The sequence below is a fragment of the Leucopleurus acutus genome (genome assembly GCF_964270905.1).
Source record: "Leucopleurus acutus genome assembly, chromosome: 8".
Taxonomy (NCBI): Eukaryota; Metazoa; Chordata; class Mammalia; order Artiodactyla; family Delphinidae; genus Leucopleurus; species Leucopleurus acutus.
The window spans coordinates 95,427,889-95,446,302 of record NC_139151.1 but is presented as its reverse complement, the minus strand read 5'-3'; the positions used below and the strand labels follow the sequence as shown (position 1 = coordinate 95,446,302).

At 40.2% G+C, this 18,414-nt stretch overlaps 1 protein-coding gene across 1 annotated transcript in view; it reads left to right on the top strand.

Moving 5' to 3' along the window:
* Positions 1-18,414, top strand: part of PHF21A (PHD finger protein 21A) — a 189,663-nt gene that overhangs the window by 157,105 nt on the left and 14,144 nt on the right. The window contains exons 11-14 of the mRNA XM_082845639.1: positions 11,854-11,952; positions 14,873-14,924; positions 15,671-15,750; positions 16,206-16,266. Coding sequence (XP_082701765.1) covers positions 11,854-11,952; positions 14,873-14,924; positions 15,671-15,750; positions 16,206-16,266 — 292 coding nt within the window. The remainder of the gene's footprint in view (positions 1-11,853; positions 11,953-14,872; positions 14,925-15,670; positions 15,751-16,205; positions 16,267-18,414) is intronic.

Below are 18,414 nucleotides of genomic sequence, written 5' to 3'. Positions count from 1 at the left end.
TTGCTCTGTGGCATGTGGGATCTTCCTGGACCAGGGCTCGAACCCATGTCTTCTGCATTGGCAGGTGGATTCTTAACCACTGCACCACCAGGGAAATCCTTATTCCTAGGTATTTTATTCTTTTGGATGATATTGTAAATTGAGTTGTTTTTTTAATTTCCTATTAGGATTGTTCATTGCTATCATGAATTACCATGTATTAGAAATACAGCTGGTTTTTGTGTTGATCTTGTACCTCACAATTTTCCTGAATTCATTTATTAGCTATAGTAGTTGTTTTGTGGATTCTTTAGGATTTTATGTATATATAAGATCATGTCCTCTGCAAAAAGAGATAGTTTTATGTGTTCCTTTCCAATTTGGATGCCTTATATTTCTTATTCTTGCCTAATTGCTCTGGCTAGAATTTCCACTATAATGTTGAATAGCAGTGATGAAAGTGGGCATACATCTCTTGTTCCTGATCTCAGAGGGAAAGCTTTCAGTATTTCACCATTGAGTATGATGCTAGCTGTAGTTTCACATAAATGCCCTTTATAAAGTTGAGGACATACCCTTCTATTCCTAGTTTTCTGAGTGTTCGTATCATTAATGGGTGTTGGATTTTCACAGATGCTTTTTCTGCATTAACTGAGATGATCATATCGTTTTTCTTTGCCTTCATTTATTAACGTGGTATATTACATTGATTTTTTAAAAAATATCTTCCATTCCTAGGATAAGTTCCACATTGTCATTGTGTATCATCCTTTTAATATGCTGTTGGATTCAGTTTGCTAGTATTTTATTGAGGACTTTTGCATCTATATTCATGACAGATATTGGTCTGTAATTTTCTATTATTGTGGTGTTTTTGTCTGGCTTTGGTATCAGGATAATGCTGGCCTCATAGAATGAGTTAGAAAGTGTTTTCTGCTCTTCTATTTTTTGGAAAAGTTTGAGAAGGATTGGTGTTAATTCTTTAACTGTTTGGTAGAATTCACCAGAGAAGCTGTCTGGTCCTGGACTTTTCTTTTTTGAGAGGTTTTTTTTTTTTTTTTTTTGCGGTACATGGGCCTCTCATTGTCGGTGGCCTCTCTGTTGCGGAGCACAGGCTCCAGACACGCAGGCTCAGCAGCCATGGCTCACGGGCCTAGCTGCTCCTTGGCATGTGGGATCTTCCCGGACTGGGACACGAACCCGTGTCCCCTGCATCGGCAGGCGGACCCTCAACCACTGTGCCACCAGGGAAGCCCTTGAGAGGATTTTGATTACTGTTTCAGTCTCTTTAGTTGATATAGGTCTGTTAACATTTTCTATTTCTTCTTGAGTCAGTTTGGTAATTTGTATGTTTATAAGAATTTATCCATTTCATCTATGTTATCTGATTTTTTTAATTGAAGTATAGTTGACTTACAGTATTGTGTTAATTACTGCTGTACAGCAAAGTGCTTCAGTTATACATATATATACATTCCTTTTTATATTCTTTTCCATTATGGTTTATCATAGGATATTGAATATAGTTCTCTGTACTATACAGTAGGACCTTGTTGTTTATCCATTCTATACATAAAAGCTTACATCTGCTAACCCCAGCCTCTCACTCCATCCCTTCCCCAATCCAGTCCCCCTTGGCAACCTGTTGGTGTACAGTTGATCAGTGTATTCTCTTATAATCCTTTTTATTTCTATAAGATTGGTAGTAATGTCCCCACTTTTATTTCTGATTTTTGTTTTTTGTGTCTTCTCTCTTTTTTCCTTATTCTGTCTTATTAAAGGTTTGTCAATTTTGTTGATCTTTTCAAAGAATCAACTTTTGGTTTCATTAATTCTGTCATTTTTCTATTCTCCAATTCATTTATCTCCGCTCTAATTTTTATTATTTCCTGCCTTCTGCTAGCTCTGTGTTTAGTTCTTCTTTTGTAGTTCCTTAAGCTGTAAATTTAGGTTATTTAGGTTATAAGCATTTAGATTTGAATGCTTTCTTATTTTTTATGTACAGACTATTACAGCTTTAAATTTCCCTCTGACCAGTGCTTTCACTGCATCTCATCAGTTCTGGTATGTTTATTTTCATTTTCATTCTTCAGGGAGATAGAAAGTATCCCTAGTGATTTCTTCTTTGTTCCACTGGTTGTTTAAAAGTATGTTTTTTAGGGACTTCCCTCGTGGTCCAGTGGCTAAGACTCCACGCTCCCAGTGCAGGGGGCCCGGGTTCGATCCTTGGTCGGGGAACTAGATCCCACATGCTGCAACTAAAGGTTCACATGCTGCAGCTAAAGGTCCCGAATGCCGCAACTAAAAAGGATCCCGCATGCCACAACAAAGATCCTGCATGCCACAACTAAGACCCGGTGCAGCCAAATAAAAGTATGTTGTTTAATTTCTACATACTTAAAATTTTTCTGGTATTCCTTTATATTGACTTCTAGCTTCTTTCTGTTGTCATCAGAAAAAATACTTCATATGACTTCAGTCTTTTAAAATTTATTAGGATTTGTTTTGTGGCCTAAAATATGGTCTGTCCTGAAGAATGTTTCATGTGTACTTGAGAAGAACGTGTATTCTGTTGTTGTTGAGTAGGCTGTTCTTTATGTCTCTTAGGTCTAGTTGGTTTATAGTGTTGTTTAAGTCCTCCGTTTCCTTATTGATCTTCTTTCTACGTGTGCTTTCCATTATTTAAAGTGAGGTATTAAAGTCTTTAATTATTATTATAGAACTGTATTTCTCCCCTCAATTCTGTCAGTATATGCATCATATATTTTGAGACTCTGTTGTTTGGTGCATATATATTTGAAATTGTCATATCTTTTTGATAAATTGACTCTTTTATCAATATATAATGACCTTTTTTGTCTCCTGTAATGGTTTTTGACTTACAGTGAATTTTGTCTGATATTAGCATAGCCATCTCTGTACTCTTTTGGTTACTATTTGTGTGCAGTATCTTTTTCCATCCTTTGATGGATACCTTTCTATGTCTTTGGCTCTAAAATGTATCTCTTGTAGATAGCATATTGTTGGATCTTGTGTTTTTTTGTTTTTTGTTTTTAACATTTATTTATTTATTTTTCACTGTGTTGGATCTTTGTTGCTGTGTGTGGGCTTTTCTCTTGTTGTGACGAGGGGGTGCTACTCTTCATTGCAGTGCGCAGGCTTCTCATTGCAGTGGCTTCTCTTGTTGCGGAGCATGGGCTCTAGGCGGGCAGGCTCAGTAGTTGTGGTGCACAGGCTTAGTTGCTCCGCAGCACGTGGGATCTTCCCAGGCCAAGGCTCGAACCCGTGTCCCCTACATTGGCAGGCAGATTCTTAACCAATGCGCCACCAGGGAAGTCCCGGATCTTGTTTCCTTAATCCATTCTGCCACTCTGTTGTTTAATTGGTGAGTTTAATCCAGTTACATTTAAAGTGATTACTGATAGGCAAGGATTTATGCCATTTTGCTCTTTGTTTTCTACATGTCTTATGTCTTTTTTGGACCCCAGTTCCTCCAATACTGCCATCTTTTGTGTGTGTGTGTGTGTTTTTTTACACCAGTGTATGTACTTTTTTGATGCTCTCCTCATTTCCTTTTCTGTATGTTTTAGTTATTTTCTTAGTGGTTACCATGGGGACTATAGATAACGTTCATAAATTTTTAACAATGTAATTTAATTTGATCCCAGCTTAGCTTCAGTAGTATACAAAATCTCTGCTCCTATACAGCTCTGGCCAGCCCCCTTTTATGTTGTTACCGTCTCACATTGCATCTTTATATATTGTGTGGCCACTAATACATATTTATAATATTTTCATTCATTTCTCTTTTAAATCATATAGGAAGCAAAAAGAAAAGTTACAAATCAAAGATACAGTAATACTGGATTTTATATTAACCTATGTAGTTACCTTTATTGGAGTTTTTTTTCTTGTTGGGCTTCAAGTTACTGTCTAGGGTCTTTTTATTTAACCTGAAGAACTCTAAAGGGAGTTCTTTTAGGACAGGTCTACTTGCAGTGAACTCCCTTTGCTTTTTGCAGGAAATGGAGTTCTCGGTTAATATCTTTTTTCTGTCAGAACTTTAATTGTGTATTTATTTATTTTGGCTGTGCTGCACAGCATGCAGGATCTTAGTTCCCTGACCAGGGATGGAACCTGTGCCCCCTGCGGTGGAAGTGTGGAGTCTTAATCACTGGACCGGCAGGGAATCCCCCTCAGCACTTTAAATGTGTCATCCCACTGCCTTCTGGTCTCTGGTTCTGATGAGAAATTGACTGTTAATCTTATTGAGGACCCTTGCATGTGATGCATCATTTTGCTTTTGCTACTTTAAAGATTCTCTCTTTGGCTTTTGACAGTGTGATTATACTGTGTTTCAGTATGAGTGTCTTTGAGTTTATCCTACTTGGAGGTCACTGAGCTTCTTGGATGTGTACAGGCATACCTTGGAGATATTGTGGATTCAGTTCCACACCACCACAATAAAGCAGATAAAGGTAGTCACATGATTTTTCTGGTTTCTCAGTGCATATCCAAGTTATGTTTACACTATACTGTAGTCTACTGAGTGTGCAATAGCATTATGTCAAAAAAACAATGTATATACCTTAATTTAAAAATACTTTATTGCTAAAAAATGCTCACCATCATCCGAGCCTTTATCACATTATAATCTTTTTGCAGTGAGATCACTGTTCACAGATCACCGTAACAAGTATGATAATAATGAAAATGTTTGAAATATTGTGAGAATTACCAAAACTTGCCACAGAGACAGGGTTGCCACGTACTTTCGGTTTGTAAAAAATGCAGTATCTGCAAAGTGCAATAAAGTGAAGTGCGATAAATAAATAAAATGAGGTATGCCTGTAGATTCATATATTTCATCAAATTTGGGAAGTTTACAGCTGTTATTTCTTCAAATATTTCTGCTTCTTTCTGTCTGTCCTTTCCCCCTGGGAGTCTATAATGCATATGTTGGTATGCTTGACAATGTCTCACAGGTTTCTTAGGCTCTGTACTTTTTCTACATTCTTTTTTTCTATCTGCTCCTTAGACTGGAAATTTCAGTTATCCTATCTTCAGGTTCACTGATTCTTTCTTTTGCCTGAACCCCTTAATGAATTTATCATTTCAGCTATTATATTTTTCAGCTCCAGATTTCTATTTGGTTCTTTTAAATAATTTCTATGTCTTTATTAACATTTTCTTTTTGGTGAGACATTGTTCTTCTGGATGTTTTTTTTTTTCCCCTGTACGCGGGCCTCTCACTGTTGTAGCCTCTCCCGTTGCGGAGCACAGGCTCCGGACACGCAGGCTCAGTGGCCATGGCTCACGGGCCCAGCCGCTCCGCGGCATGTGGGATCTTCCCAGACCAGGGCACAAACCCGTGTCCCCTGCATCGGCAGGCGGACTCTCAACCACTGCGCCACCAGGGAAGCCCTCTACTGGAATTTTTTTAGTTCTTTGTTCCTGGTTTCTTTTAGCTCTTTGAGCATATTTAAGGCAGTTGACTACTACCCCAGTTCTACTCCTACCCCAGGGTTTACTGTTGTTAATTGTTGAGAGCTGCAGTTGTTTGTTTAGTGCCTTTTCCAAACTATTTTTGCAAATACTATTTCTTGTCATGTGTGGTTATTGAAATTTCTGTTCTATTAGATTTACTTAAACAACTGGAGCCAGAAAGAAGAATAAGGTAGTAATAAGTAAATTAAAATAAAAACAGAAAACGCTTTCTTGGTCTTTGCAGATTGTCTTTGAGCAGGGGGCATTCCTTCAATGCTAAGCCAGGCCACCTGTAACTGTGTCTTAGACTTCACATCTTTCTTGGACAGAGCTCAAAGATCAGCCAGAGGTACAAGCTTAGGGTTCTCTCAGCTCTTTTCTGAGTATGCATCTAGCCCTGGGAATGCTCAGTGCACTTGGGGTTCCCCAGTACACGTGATAGCCCTTCAAAGCCCTTACTCCTCCAAGGATCTTCCTCCTCAGCCTCCTTCTTCCTAGACCTTTGGGTCTGTCTGCTGCGTACTCCACCTCCCATCCTTTGCACCAGGTAACTACAGGTAACATATGTCTTTAGATGCTTTCATCAGATGGCACCTGGAAAGCCGCTCCAGCCTTGGGTGGGCAAACAAGGGTCAGCCTGCACCAGTCCTTAGGGGGTTACTGGACAGGTCAGAATACACAGCCACAAGTTGAAAATGAGGTTCTGCAAACCACACCAGGAACACAGATTACCATCTCCACAGCCTCTGTTGAACTAAGGGATGGATTTGTTGGTAGGTAAGGAAAACTACTTTCTTAATAAAATTTAGCAGCCTCTTTCTTCAGTAAGTGCCCTCCGCCCCGGTTATTCTTAGTTTTTTATTAGATTCCAGAGTTTTAGAAAGTTGATTCTGTCAGTTTCTGCCAGCTTAATGTTTGCTTTAGTGAAAGGACTGATTCTAAAACTCCCTGTTTTCTGTGATGTCAAACCCTAATGTTTTTTGTTTGTTTTAAGCAGCTTAAAACAACAAAAATTTATTATCTCACACAGTTTTTGAGGTCAGGAATCAGGTTGCATCTTAGCTCAGCGGTCCTGGCTCAAGGTCCCTCACAAATTTGCATTCAAACTAGTTGGTCAGGACTGCAGTCATTTCAAGGCTCAACTGGGGCTGGATAATTCACTTCCAAACTCAGTCACATGGTTGTCAGCAGTCCTCACTTCTCCCTGGCTGTTGGCAGGAGGTTTAGTTCCTCACCTCATAGGCCCCTCCATAGTGCTGTTCACAGCATGGCAGCTGGCTTCCCCTGGAGCGGAAGGTCCATGAGAGAAAGACACCTCCCTATTGTTTCGATTGCTTTATCTCTTTTTTTTTTTTTTAAGGAGTTCTGCTTTATTTTTAATACATTTTTTGTTTTTTTTAATTTATTTTATTTTTGGCTGTGTTGGGTCTTTGTTGCTGCATGCAGGCTTTCTCTAGTTTTGGCGAGCATGGGCTACTCTTCGTTGCGGTGCACGGGCTTCTCATTGCGGTGGCTTCTCTTGTTGTGGAGCACGGGCTCTAGGAACTCGGGCTTCAGAAGTTGTGGCACACAGACTCTGTAGTTGTGGCTTGCGGGCTCTAGAGCGCAGGTTCAGTAGTTGTGGCGCACAGGCTTAGTTGCTCCGTGGCACGTGGGATCTTCCTGGACCAGGGCTTGAACCTGTGACCCCTGCATTAGCAGGCGGATTCTTAACCAATGCGCCACCAGCAATTGCCTTATCTTTATTTTCTTGGGTGCTTTTGGTATTCTTTATCCAACCTTGAGATAATTGTACTCTTCTGCGTGAGAGAAAATTTGAACCCTGGATAATTCTTTAGTGAAGAGGAATTGGTTTGATCTTCCCTGGAGGCATCACCACTGCCTGCTTATTCAGCCCTAGAGATGGAAGTAAGAGACCCCCAGGGACATCACACAGCCTTGGAATGGAGCAGCAAACCCTTATACTTGACCTTCTCTTCTCCCTCCCCTGTCAGACTCCTGTTCTTCCAATTCACGGAGCTATGAACTAAGCTTCCTGGATACCCAGGACCTTAAAAATGTCACTATAAACTGCTTTCCCATTGTGTTCCTTTGTAGGTGTGTTTGGTGGTTTGTTTTATGGGGGAAATGTGTCCTTTTTGGTTAATAAAAAAAGCGTGTGTGAGAGAGAGAGGAAAGCAAGTGATTCTTCTGGTAGGTCATACTCCCCACTCAGAAGATCAATGTCTCTTTACAGCATACCTGCTCTACGGTGAGGCCCTGTGCTGGGCACAAAGGCGTGCAAAAGTGTGTAGAACAATCCTGCTCTCAAGTAGCTTATATAGTCTGGAGGTGGAAATAAGATAGGACCCTGATGAGAAAAAAAAAATACAAGGTAGCATTTATGCCCCAGGACAGTGGTTGCCACAGTATTGATAAGACAGATACTTAACACTTTCCTAAAGTAATAATATGAGAAGCAGAAGGAAAATATGGACATGGCCAAGAAATAAAGTGAAAAAAATAAAGTGATTATGTTAGTTTTTCAGATCTAGTAAAATATTTCACAACATAATGATTTCTGAGAATTTTGATATCCTGTTTGTAGAACCAGTCTTTCATTTGGCTCCTACTCATCAATAATCAGACAGTTTCACTCTCATTTATTTAATTACTTGTTGCCATACAAAAAGACCATTTGCATCTGCATTGTGGTTTTTTTTTAATAGATCTTTATTGGAGTATAATTGCTTCACAATACCGTGTTAGTTTCTGTTGTACAACAAAGTGAGTCAGCCATATGCATACACATGTCCCCATATCCCCTCCCTCTTGAGCCTCCCTCCCATCCTCCCTATCCCACCCCCGCTAGGTCATCGCAAAGCACCAAGCCGATCTCCCTGTGCTATGCTGCTGCTTCCCACCAGCCAACTGTTTTACATTCGGTAGTGTATACATGTTGATGCTACTCTCACTTCACCCCAGCTTCGCTCCCGCCCCATGTCATCAGGTGCATTCTCTATGTCTGCCTCTTTATTTCTGCCTTGCAACTAGGTTCATCAGTACCTTTTTTTTTTTTTTTAGATTCCATATATATGTGTTAAAATGGTATTTGTTTTTCTCTTTCTGACTTACTTCACTCTGTATTACAGACTCTAGGTCCATCCACCTCACTATAGATAAGTCAATTTTGTTTCTTTTTATGGCTGAGTAATATTTCATTGTATATATGTGCCACATCTTCTTTATCTGTTCATCTGTTGATGGACATTTAGGTTGCTTCCGTGTCCTGGCTATTGTAAATAGTGCTGCAGTGAACATTGTGGTCAATGTTTCTTTTTGGATTATGGTTTCCCAGTAGTGGGATTGCTGGGTCATATGGTAGTTCTATTTTTAGTTTTTAAGGAACCTCCATACTGTTTTCTATAGTGGTTGTATCAATTTTCATTCCTACCAACAGTGTAGGAGGATTCCCTTTTCACCACACCCTTTCCAGCATTTATTGTTTCTAGCTTTTTTGATAATGGCCATTCTGACAGCGTGAGGTGATACCTCATTGTAGTTTTGATTTGCATTCCTCTAATAATTAGTGATGTTGAGCATCTTTTCATGTGCCTCTTCGCCATCTGTACGTCTTCCTTGGTGAAATGTCTATTTAGGTCTTCTGCCCGTTTTTTAACTGGATTGTTTGTTTTTTTGACATTGAGCTCCATGAGCTGTTTGTATATTTTGGAGATTAATCCTTTGTCTGTTATTCCATTTGAAAATATTTTCTCCCATTTTGAGGGTTGTCTTTTTGTCTTGCTTATGGTTTCCTTTGCTGTGCAAAAGCTTTTAAGTCCCATTTGTTTATTTTTGTTTTTATTTCTGTTACTCTAGGAGGTGGGTCAAAAAAGATCTCGCTGTGGTTTATGTCAAAGAGTGTTCTTCCTATGTTTTCCTCTAATAAAAGTTTTATAGTGTCTGGTCTTACATTTAAGTCTTTAATCCATTTGGAGTTTATTTTTGTGTATGGTGTTAGGTAGTGTTCTAATTTCATTCTTTTACGTGTAGCTGTCCAGTTTTCCCAACACCACTTATTGAAGAGGCTGTCTTTTCTCCATTGTATGTTCTTGCCTCCTTTGTCGTCAATTAGGTGCCCATATGTGCATGGGCTTATCTCTGGGCATTCTATCCTGTACCATTGATCTATATTTCTGTTTTTGTGCCAGTACCATACTGTCTTGATTACTGTAGCTTTGTGGTATAGTTTGAAGTCGGGGCACCTGATTCCTTCAGCTCCATTTTTCTGTCTCAAGATTGCTTTGGCTATTCGGGGTCTTTTGTGTTTCCATATGAATTGTAAGCTTTTTTGTTTTAATTCTGTGAAGAATGCCTTTGGTAGTTTGATAGGGATTGCATTGAATCTGTAGATTGCTTTGGGTAGTAGAGACATTTTCACAATATTGATTCTTCCAATCCAAGAACATGGTATATTTCTCCACCTATTTGTGTCATCTTTGATTTCTTTCATCAGTGTTTTATAGTTTTGTGAATACAAGTCTTTCACCTCCTTAGGCAGGTTTATTCCTAGGTATTTTATTCTTTTTGTTGCAGTGGTAAATGGGATTGTTTCCTTAATTTCTCTTTCAGATTTTTCATTGTTGGTGTATAGGAATGCCAGAGATTTCTGTGCATTAATTTTGTATCCTGCAACCTTACCAAATTCATTGATTAGTTCTTGGCATCTTTAGGATTCTCTATATATAGTATCATGTCATCTGCAAACAGTGACAGTTTTACTTCTTCTTTTCCAATTTGTATTCCTTTTATTTCTTTTTCTTCTCTGATTGCTGTGGCTAGGACTTACAAAACTATGTTGAATAAGAGTGATGAGAGTGATCAGACATCCTTGTCTTGTTCCTGATCTTAGTGGAAATGCATTCACTTTTTCACCATTGAGTCTGATGCTTGCTGTGGGTTTGTCATGGCCTTTATTATGTTGAGGTAGCTTTCCTCTATGCCCATTTTCTGGAGAGCTTTTTTATCATAAATGGGTGTTGAATTTTGTCAGAAGCTTTTTCTGCATCTGTTGAGATGATCATATGGTTTTTATTCCTTAATTTGTTAATGTGGTGTATCACATTGATTGATTTGCGTATATTGAAGAATCCTTGCATCCCTGGGATAAATCCCACTTGATCATGGTGTATGATCCTTCTAGTGTGCTGTTGGATTCTGTTTGCTAATATTGTGTTCAGGATTTTTGCATCTATATTCATCAGTGATATTGGTCTGTAATTTTCTTTTTTTGTGATATCTTTTTCTGGTTTTGGTATCAGGGTGATGGTGGCTTCGTAGAATGACTTCGGGAGTGTTTCTCCCTCTGCAGTTTTTGGGAAGAGTTTGAGAAGGATCAGTGTTAGCTCTTCTCTTAATGTTTCATAGAAATCACCTGTGAAGCCATCTGGTCCTGGATTTTGTTTGTTGGAAGATTTTTAATTATGGTTTCAATTTCATTACTTGTGATTGATTTGTTTATATTTTCTAATTCTTCCTGGTTCAGTCTTGGAAAATTGTACTTTTCCAGGAATTTGTCCATTTCTTCATGGTTGTCCATTTTATTGGCATATAGTTGTTTGTAGTAGTCTCTTATAATCCTTTTCTGCATGGTTTTTAATTTTGAAAATGTAAATTAGGTTTATGTTTATAGTTTTATATCCACTGTTCTAATATCATTTCAGTATTTACAGAGGGTTTCATAAAATGAATTAGCCATTGGGTCAAGATAAGAATAGTAATGCAAACCCAGTCTGCTAGTTTGCTAGCTGCCACTTGTGTCTGAAGATGGTAATGCTACTGGTGTTTCTTTTGTTTGAATGGACGCATCTGGAAGATGAGCTTGGCCGTAATCAGGATGGCAGCCTTTTACAAGATGGCCTTTCCTTGGCAACTGCATCTCTCCTCTACTGGATGATATAGGCAGGTTTTAAATATCCCAAGTAAGGATAGTTCTGCAACCTCTCTTAGATTGTGATTAGAATTGTTCTGAAATAGAAAAGTGTGTATCTAAGATTTTTCTGGACATCATTCAGATCCTAAGCATGCTATGAACTAGAGCTTGACCCATATGTAACAAGAATGGACTTACTTCTGGGAAACTACCCCTGCCTCCTAAAGTACATTGAAATAGACTGTTGTATTTATAGATTCATAGCTATTCTAGTCATGCAATTTAATCATTTCAACTGGGGCCTTCCATTTTACTTTCCCCCTTCTACAATGAAGTCCGTATTATCTCCTTTATTAATATGTTTCCAATTTGAGTATGTTCTTTTCTTTCTTGTTGGCAACAGTCAAACTGTGTTTGCTTTTATTCTTTTAATAAAAAAGTGAATTCTGAAGTTTCATTTAATTTTCTTCTTCTAGACAATTAAATCCCACACAGAACCAGATGAGAAACAAACGGAGAGCCGCACCGTCACTCCACCTACTGCACCCAAACCAAAACGGGAGGAGAACCCTCAGGTAGGCCCAGCCCTCCAAGGCATGGCTCAGTCTATGTGATGCGACTTATTCACAGGCATCATGAGGGACACTTGCTCTCTGAATCACTTGACATCCTTGTCTTGTGCTTTCTCACTATTCAGTAATGTTATTGCCAAATCAGGTTGGCCTGGGACAGATTAAGAGTGTGGTCTTGAGTGTTCGTGAGCTGGCAAACAGGCCTTTCATACGTATGTCACACATTAGACTTGTGTGATTCGTGACCATTGCCCCAGGTATCCCACTGCATTCCTAATGATCATTATGTTTTGTCTGTCTCAGCCAACGTTTAAAAGATGTCCAGTTCACTCAGTTAAGGTCTGTGTTATCGATTACAGTTGTTACGTGTGCATTTTTGTTATTACTATTGTATTGCATTAGATCCCCAAATCCCAGATGAATCAGTAGCTCGTAAGTAGTTCATTGAAGCATAAAAGTAGGGATGAAAATACTAGCATCTGTACTACAACTTAGGATAGAATTATAAACTTAAATAGCAAACAAAACGGTGGTACAAATATAGAATGTGAATTTGTATGTCCTTAGGCAAGAGATTTTTTAGTTTGATACTTTTGTACAAGCAGCTATAAAAGAAAAATGTGGACAGGTAATATGATGATGAATATATGATAGTTGGATTTTATTAGACCAGCAATCCATTTCCTTCTAATCCTCAGTGCATTCTTTTTAATGAAACCATGTCAAATAGTGGCATAAAGCCATCAAAGCTTCATGTCATTTTTTTGAAGCAGTGATTTATTAAGCCAGTTGAGGTTTTTTTAAAGCAAGTACAAATTATAATACTTTCTGATATGAAATGAATTAATTTTTAATTTGTCTGTAAAGAAGAGACCAAAACTTGAACCTAAAAGAAGTCCTAGTCATGCATATTGCTGAGAAACTTATAAAATAATCTGCAAAATTAATGACAAGTATTAGGCTTGGAGAGGGGAAAACAGCAATTAGCAAAATTTCCTTATCAAAAGAAACTAAAAGAGGACTTCCCTGGTGGCGCAATGGTTAAGAATCCTCCTGCCAATGCAGGGGACACGGGTTCAAGCCCTGGTCCGGGAAGATCCCAGATGCCGTGGAGCAACTAAGCCTGTGTGCCACAGCTACTGAGCCTGTGCTCTAGAGCCCGCGAGCCACAACTGCTGAGCCCACGTGCCACAACTACTGAAGCCTGCTCACCTAGAGCCCGTGCTGCTCAACAACTGAAGCCACCGCAATGAGAAGCCCGTGCACCGCAGTAAAGAGTAGCCCCCGCTCGCCGCAACTAGAGAAAGCCCGCGCGCAGCAACAAAGACCCAGTGCAGTCAAAAATAAATAAATAAATTTATTTAAAAAAACCAAGACACTAAAGGATATCTTATGTCAGTGGCACAGTGTGGGCAAGCAAGTAGCATCATGTGGAGTAACACATATTTCTAATTGGACAGAATCACTGCCATAAAGGGAATAAATTAGTTATTGGCATGTGTGTGATACATAGATAAGGTAAAAGTTCTCGACAGCTTTTTTTTCTATTTATCACTGAAAATCTGTTCTACAGAAGAGATTTTTTTCCATTTAGTAATTCTTTTATGAGCTTGATCTAGACTGGCAAAGATGAGTTGGGTGTGAGTGGCCAAGAAGGATGCTGTTACTTGATTAAAAGAAGGTGCATCTGAATGTCAGTTCACACACTGCTTTCTTAACAGAGAACAGTTGGTAGACAGCCTTCTAATCTTAAGTTTTGAAGGAATAGTGAAAATTAGGAATGTAGTTAATTGGCAGCCACAAAATGTATGCAATGTAGAAAATGGGCAGCACGTCCAAGACGCTTCTCGTTACTGAAGTACTCTGGCTGTCGGGAGGATAGGTGCCCACCCTAGTTTCTGAAATAAGAAATAAAATTAAAACATTTCTTCAGGACTCTGTGTATACCAGTAAAGGACATGTCTGTGTTCTCAAGTGGCTTGTTCAAGGTTATCTTTATAAAACACTCAGTACCTCGAATAGCTTGAACCTATCACTTCAGGCCAGAATACCATGATATTTAAAGTTGAGGGTAAAATGTCAGGATTTTCAAAGACCAAATTGTGGTATGAATAATTCTGCAGGATTATGTCTCCTGACAACTAATGATGTTCCTTATTCATCACTGAGAGAAATGGATGATACGTTATTTGGCATATTTAGCAGCTGCATGCAGTGGTACAGCAGAAAATAAAGGCGTACTTTCCAGACCACATGCAACCAAAGAGCAAAATAGTAATCAATCTGTTGCTCTCTCCATTTTTAAGCATCTAACGTTCCAGCTTTGGAGTACAGTGTTCTGATCAGTCTGGCTTCTGATGGAGCCCTGAGAGTGGTGGCCAGAGAGAAAGCACTCTATAATTTGTAGGTCCATGGTTGATTGAAAAATCATAGTATTAAGCAGAACCACCTGCTGTCATTCCTAAAACTCACTTAGCTTTGAGTTATTGTCCAATCAGTGGTAGCAAAAATATAAGAACCCCTGACCTGGTGTGACAAATGAAGTACTTAGAATTTGGAGCTTGTTGTGTGGGAGGCTGTTTGTAACCCTCTGTGTGTTTCTTCATTGTGAAGTCCTCTTCCCTCCTTGAGAATTTTTCTGGAAAAAACTTAGGTCATTCAAGATACTGATTTCTGCCACTGAGAGAGTGGAAGATATAGGCCCCAGTCCTTCTCTTTTGATCCCTGTAAGATCAGAAAGCTTCCAGAGCGGTTCCATAGCTGCTGAGAGTGGAGGGTGCCCACTCCTTGTTCACCTGAACCCGGCTTCCTTTCAGCCACCAGCCATTGGGCTGGCTTTCCCCAGGAGTCTAAGTAGGAACATGCAGCTGACTTTGCGAGAACCCACACTGAAGTATATTCTTCTTTTGTTTCTCTGGCACAGAAACTTGCCTTCATGGTGTCTCTGGGGTTGGTAACACATGACCATCTAGAAGGTAAGAGAAGATATTCATGGCGCTACCTTGCTTCTGGCCCAGGGCTTTGTTCTTGAAAATGTTGTTTGATTTATTGTTAGAACTGAAAATTGGAACACAAGCAGAGTATGATTAAACCAGTATGGACTCTTTTTTTGGAGTAAACTTACCTTCCTTCTATCTAATGTTCAGCCCCTCTCCTTCCTATCATTATTTATCCACACTACTGTCCTGGGGAAGCTCCCTAGTTGCCTGCATTAAGGTGACTTCCATTCACTTAGAGAAACTTTTTTTTCCCTGGCAGCATAAAGTAGCAAATGCCCCTCTGACAAGTCTTTGTCTGTATTTTTCAGTCACTCTAGATTATTGGAATAGTTGCAAAGCTATACCTGTTCTAGTGATTGAATTCAAGAATGATGAACTATGATTACTCAATCTAGGTCTGTGGGTAAAGTTCATCCACACCTATATTACAGTGATCTAAAAATAAATCAGGACACTTTTACAAGTGTTGTCTACTGTTAAGCTCTCAATCACAGAGAGCCGCACTGTAGGACCGCAGGGCCTTGCTTTCCAAGAGGTGAGAGTGGATGGTCCTTCGTATTTGCTCCCAGCAGCGGGCTTCCCTTCGCTGAGGCTGCAGTGAAACCGAGAGACTTACTGTCATTTCTAACTTGTCATGGGAAACCCAATAAGTAAACAATGAGGTTACGTTGGGGGGGGTCCTCCATACCTTTCTTCTAATCCAGACCTTTTGCTTTCCCAAGAAATCCAAAGCAAGCGGCAAGAACGAAAAAGAAGAACGACAGCAAATCCAGTGTACAGTGGCGCGGTCTTTGAGCCAGAGGTATTCCTGGCCAGCACTTGGCCATTCCCTCGCGTCTCCAGTTTTATTTAGGACTTGTCTGAAAAGCTGCTTACGAGCAGTACCCTGATTGTGCTTGGCCAGCTTTGTAAAATGATGGATTTTTCTCTGGCTGAGGACATTATTTCATCTTTATTATTTGCTGTTTCCCCCTTAGTTTTTTCCTGAAGTTTAAGTAGATACAAAGCTACCTTAAAAATTTAACTCATCCTGTCATCTGAACACAACTTTCTTCTGAAGCAGAGACGTACCTCTCTGGAATATTCTTTCAGAGCCAAGTACATACGATAAATCCAGTTATCACTCAGACCTTTGGGTGACTAGCACTAACTAGTTGGCATGTTGACGGGCATGCTGTGCTTGGTCTTTGGCCTGTACCGGGATTAGTAGTAACCATGCTATTCAACCAGTCACCTTTCTTTCTTCAATCCCGAAAGCGTAAGAAGAGTGCAGTCACGTACCTGAACAGTACAATGCATCCTGGGACCCGGAAGAGAGGTGAGTACCTTTTTTGTATCTCTCCCTTGCTGTTGCTTTTGCTTTCTGTGTTGTGTTTCTTTCCCCTCCCTCCTCCCATTGTCCTAGAGCCTAACTCCTATATCCCTTGAATATAGTTTTGTTGTTGTTCTCTGAGAATGGGGGGAAAAGAGAGTGAGATCTCTTATTAGAGTTCTGTATACTGAATCAAAAGCTCCCCTTCCTGGGATTCCGGCAAAGCTGGCTGAGGGGAATGGCTTATTGCAGGATTTCTGCCCCTGGCCCCTCAGGCTGTTGATGAATAGCACAATGAACAGAACACCCTGTAAAAGGGAACGTTTTAGCATCATTGAGCACAACAGAGCACTGGTGTTGCCAAGGTGTTCTTAGTAGTGTCTAAGTTGTCCTGATGCCAGTGAGGACAGAGCACGACTCTTAAGCTTCTGTGAGCTGCAGACTTTGCAGGAAGGAGAGAGGTAGCCACACTGAGAATTTTGAATCTATGAGAAGAGAGCACCTGCAACTAAAGAAGAAAACATCACTGTCGAAACAGGCTTCCCAAAGCAGAAATTCCTAAAGAGCTCCGTCCCCCAATTTCCGACCTTCCAGGGCGGGCATTCCACCTCACTCTCAGGTCAGCAGCTGCCTTCACCATGCAGGTCGAAATAGGTCTTAATAGCTCAGAGTTTGAGCTTATAAACAAGGCTCTGAAATGGTTCTTTGATGTCAGTAATACATCCCAAGGTCCTTTTCTCCACGTGATAATGTGTCCTTGAATTACAGTTCCAGGCTAGAAAGGTTGCAGAGTGAGCGGAGTAGCATGCTAATTTTTGTGTATGCACAGCAATCTCAGAGCCATTGGAAGCTTAGGAGGTCATCCCGACCCTCTGTCTGCCTTAGGGAGGGCTAGCACTGTACCGGTGGTACAGTGGTTACTGTCTCTTCCCCTCAGAGAGATAGCACACCCACGCTAGTGTTTCATCAGCCCCTCCTTCAAGAAGCCAAAACATATTTAGATGGGTATCCCTAAGTCATTGTTTCATATTGATTCCTGGGCCACAGTAACCAGTGTCATGGGTTATCTTTTGTTGTTTTATTTTGTTTGGGGTTGTTTTAGTGACCTCTGACACAGTTCTCAGAAAGGAGCCCCCAGCCAGAAGCCACAGTTAATTGACCTGCTAGTGGGCAGCATCTGCTGGGAGGATAGGGGTTAAATGAGCCAGAAAGACCTTGGCATCTCTTGCCAAGGTCAGAGGATGAAAGCCTGCATTCACAATGCCTAGGACGTGCCTTCTGTGGGTAAACAAAGAGCATTTATCTTCCACTTACCCTTCTAGCAGCACTAAATACCCTAGAAAAGGCAAACCAGTACGATCTGTCTTTGTACTGCACACAGTGCCGGTTTAACACAGATAGGTAATGTTTGTGTAATATCTGACAGAATCATGACTCTTGTGCATAATTCCAATATAAATTATAACTGTTGGCAAAGTCATGATCCCACGTACCATCCACCAGTGCTCGTAGGCAGTTGTGTACCTCTCCGGCTCTTTTTTTGCCTATGGTGTGCTGGGCGTACACTTTCGATCACTTACAGCTTAGAAGCTATGACCTTTGGCCCTTAGAAGACAAGGACCCTGACTTAGATATATCATAAGGCAAGAGTGGTTGACCTGGACTTCCCATACGCATTAAGGCCCACTTGTAGATTCTCTGTAGCCATGAGGTTTGATTCAAAATGCGTCTGCTCAAATCAGCTCTTTCTGGTAGCTGTTGCTGATGACAGGGCTTTTCCTGAGACTTCGGAACACCCCAGTTCTAAGACATGTAGTTCACTGGAATGTTTGTGATGGAAAGCAGGGAGATGATTTTTGATCAACTGGGAAGGGTATCTGAGTCCAGACTTACTTAAATTCACTGTTAAGCCCAGAAGGTCTTTTTAGCTCTTAGGTTCCAGCTACTCCCAGAACATATGTCTTCCTAGCTCTGCCAGAAGGGGTAAGAATAGTTAACTTGAATTTTGCCTCCTCCCTTTGCCTTTCTCTACCCTCACAAGCAATGAAGTAACCAAAATGTGGGCAGGAGAGAAGAGGAAAAGCAGAGCTCCTCAGCCAGTCTGTTTGTGGGAACTGAGAATCACTAATATTATTATAAGAATAACGATTGCAG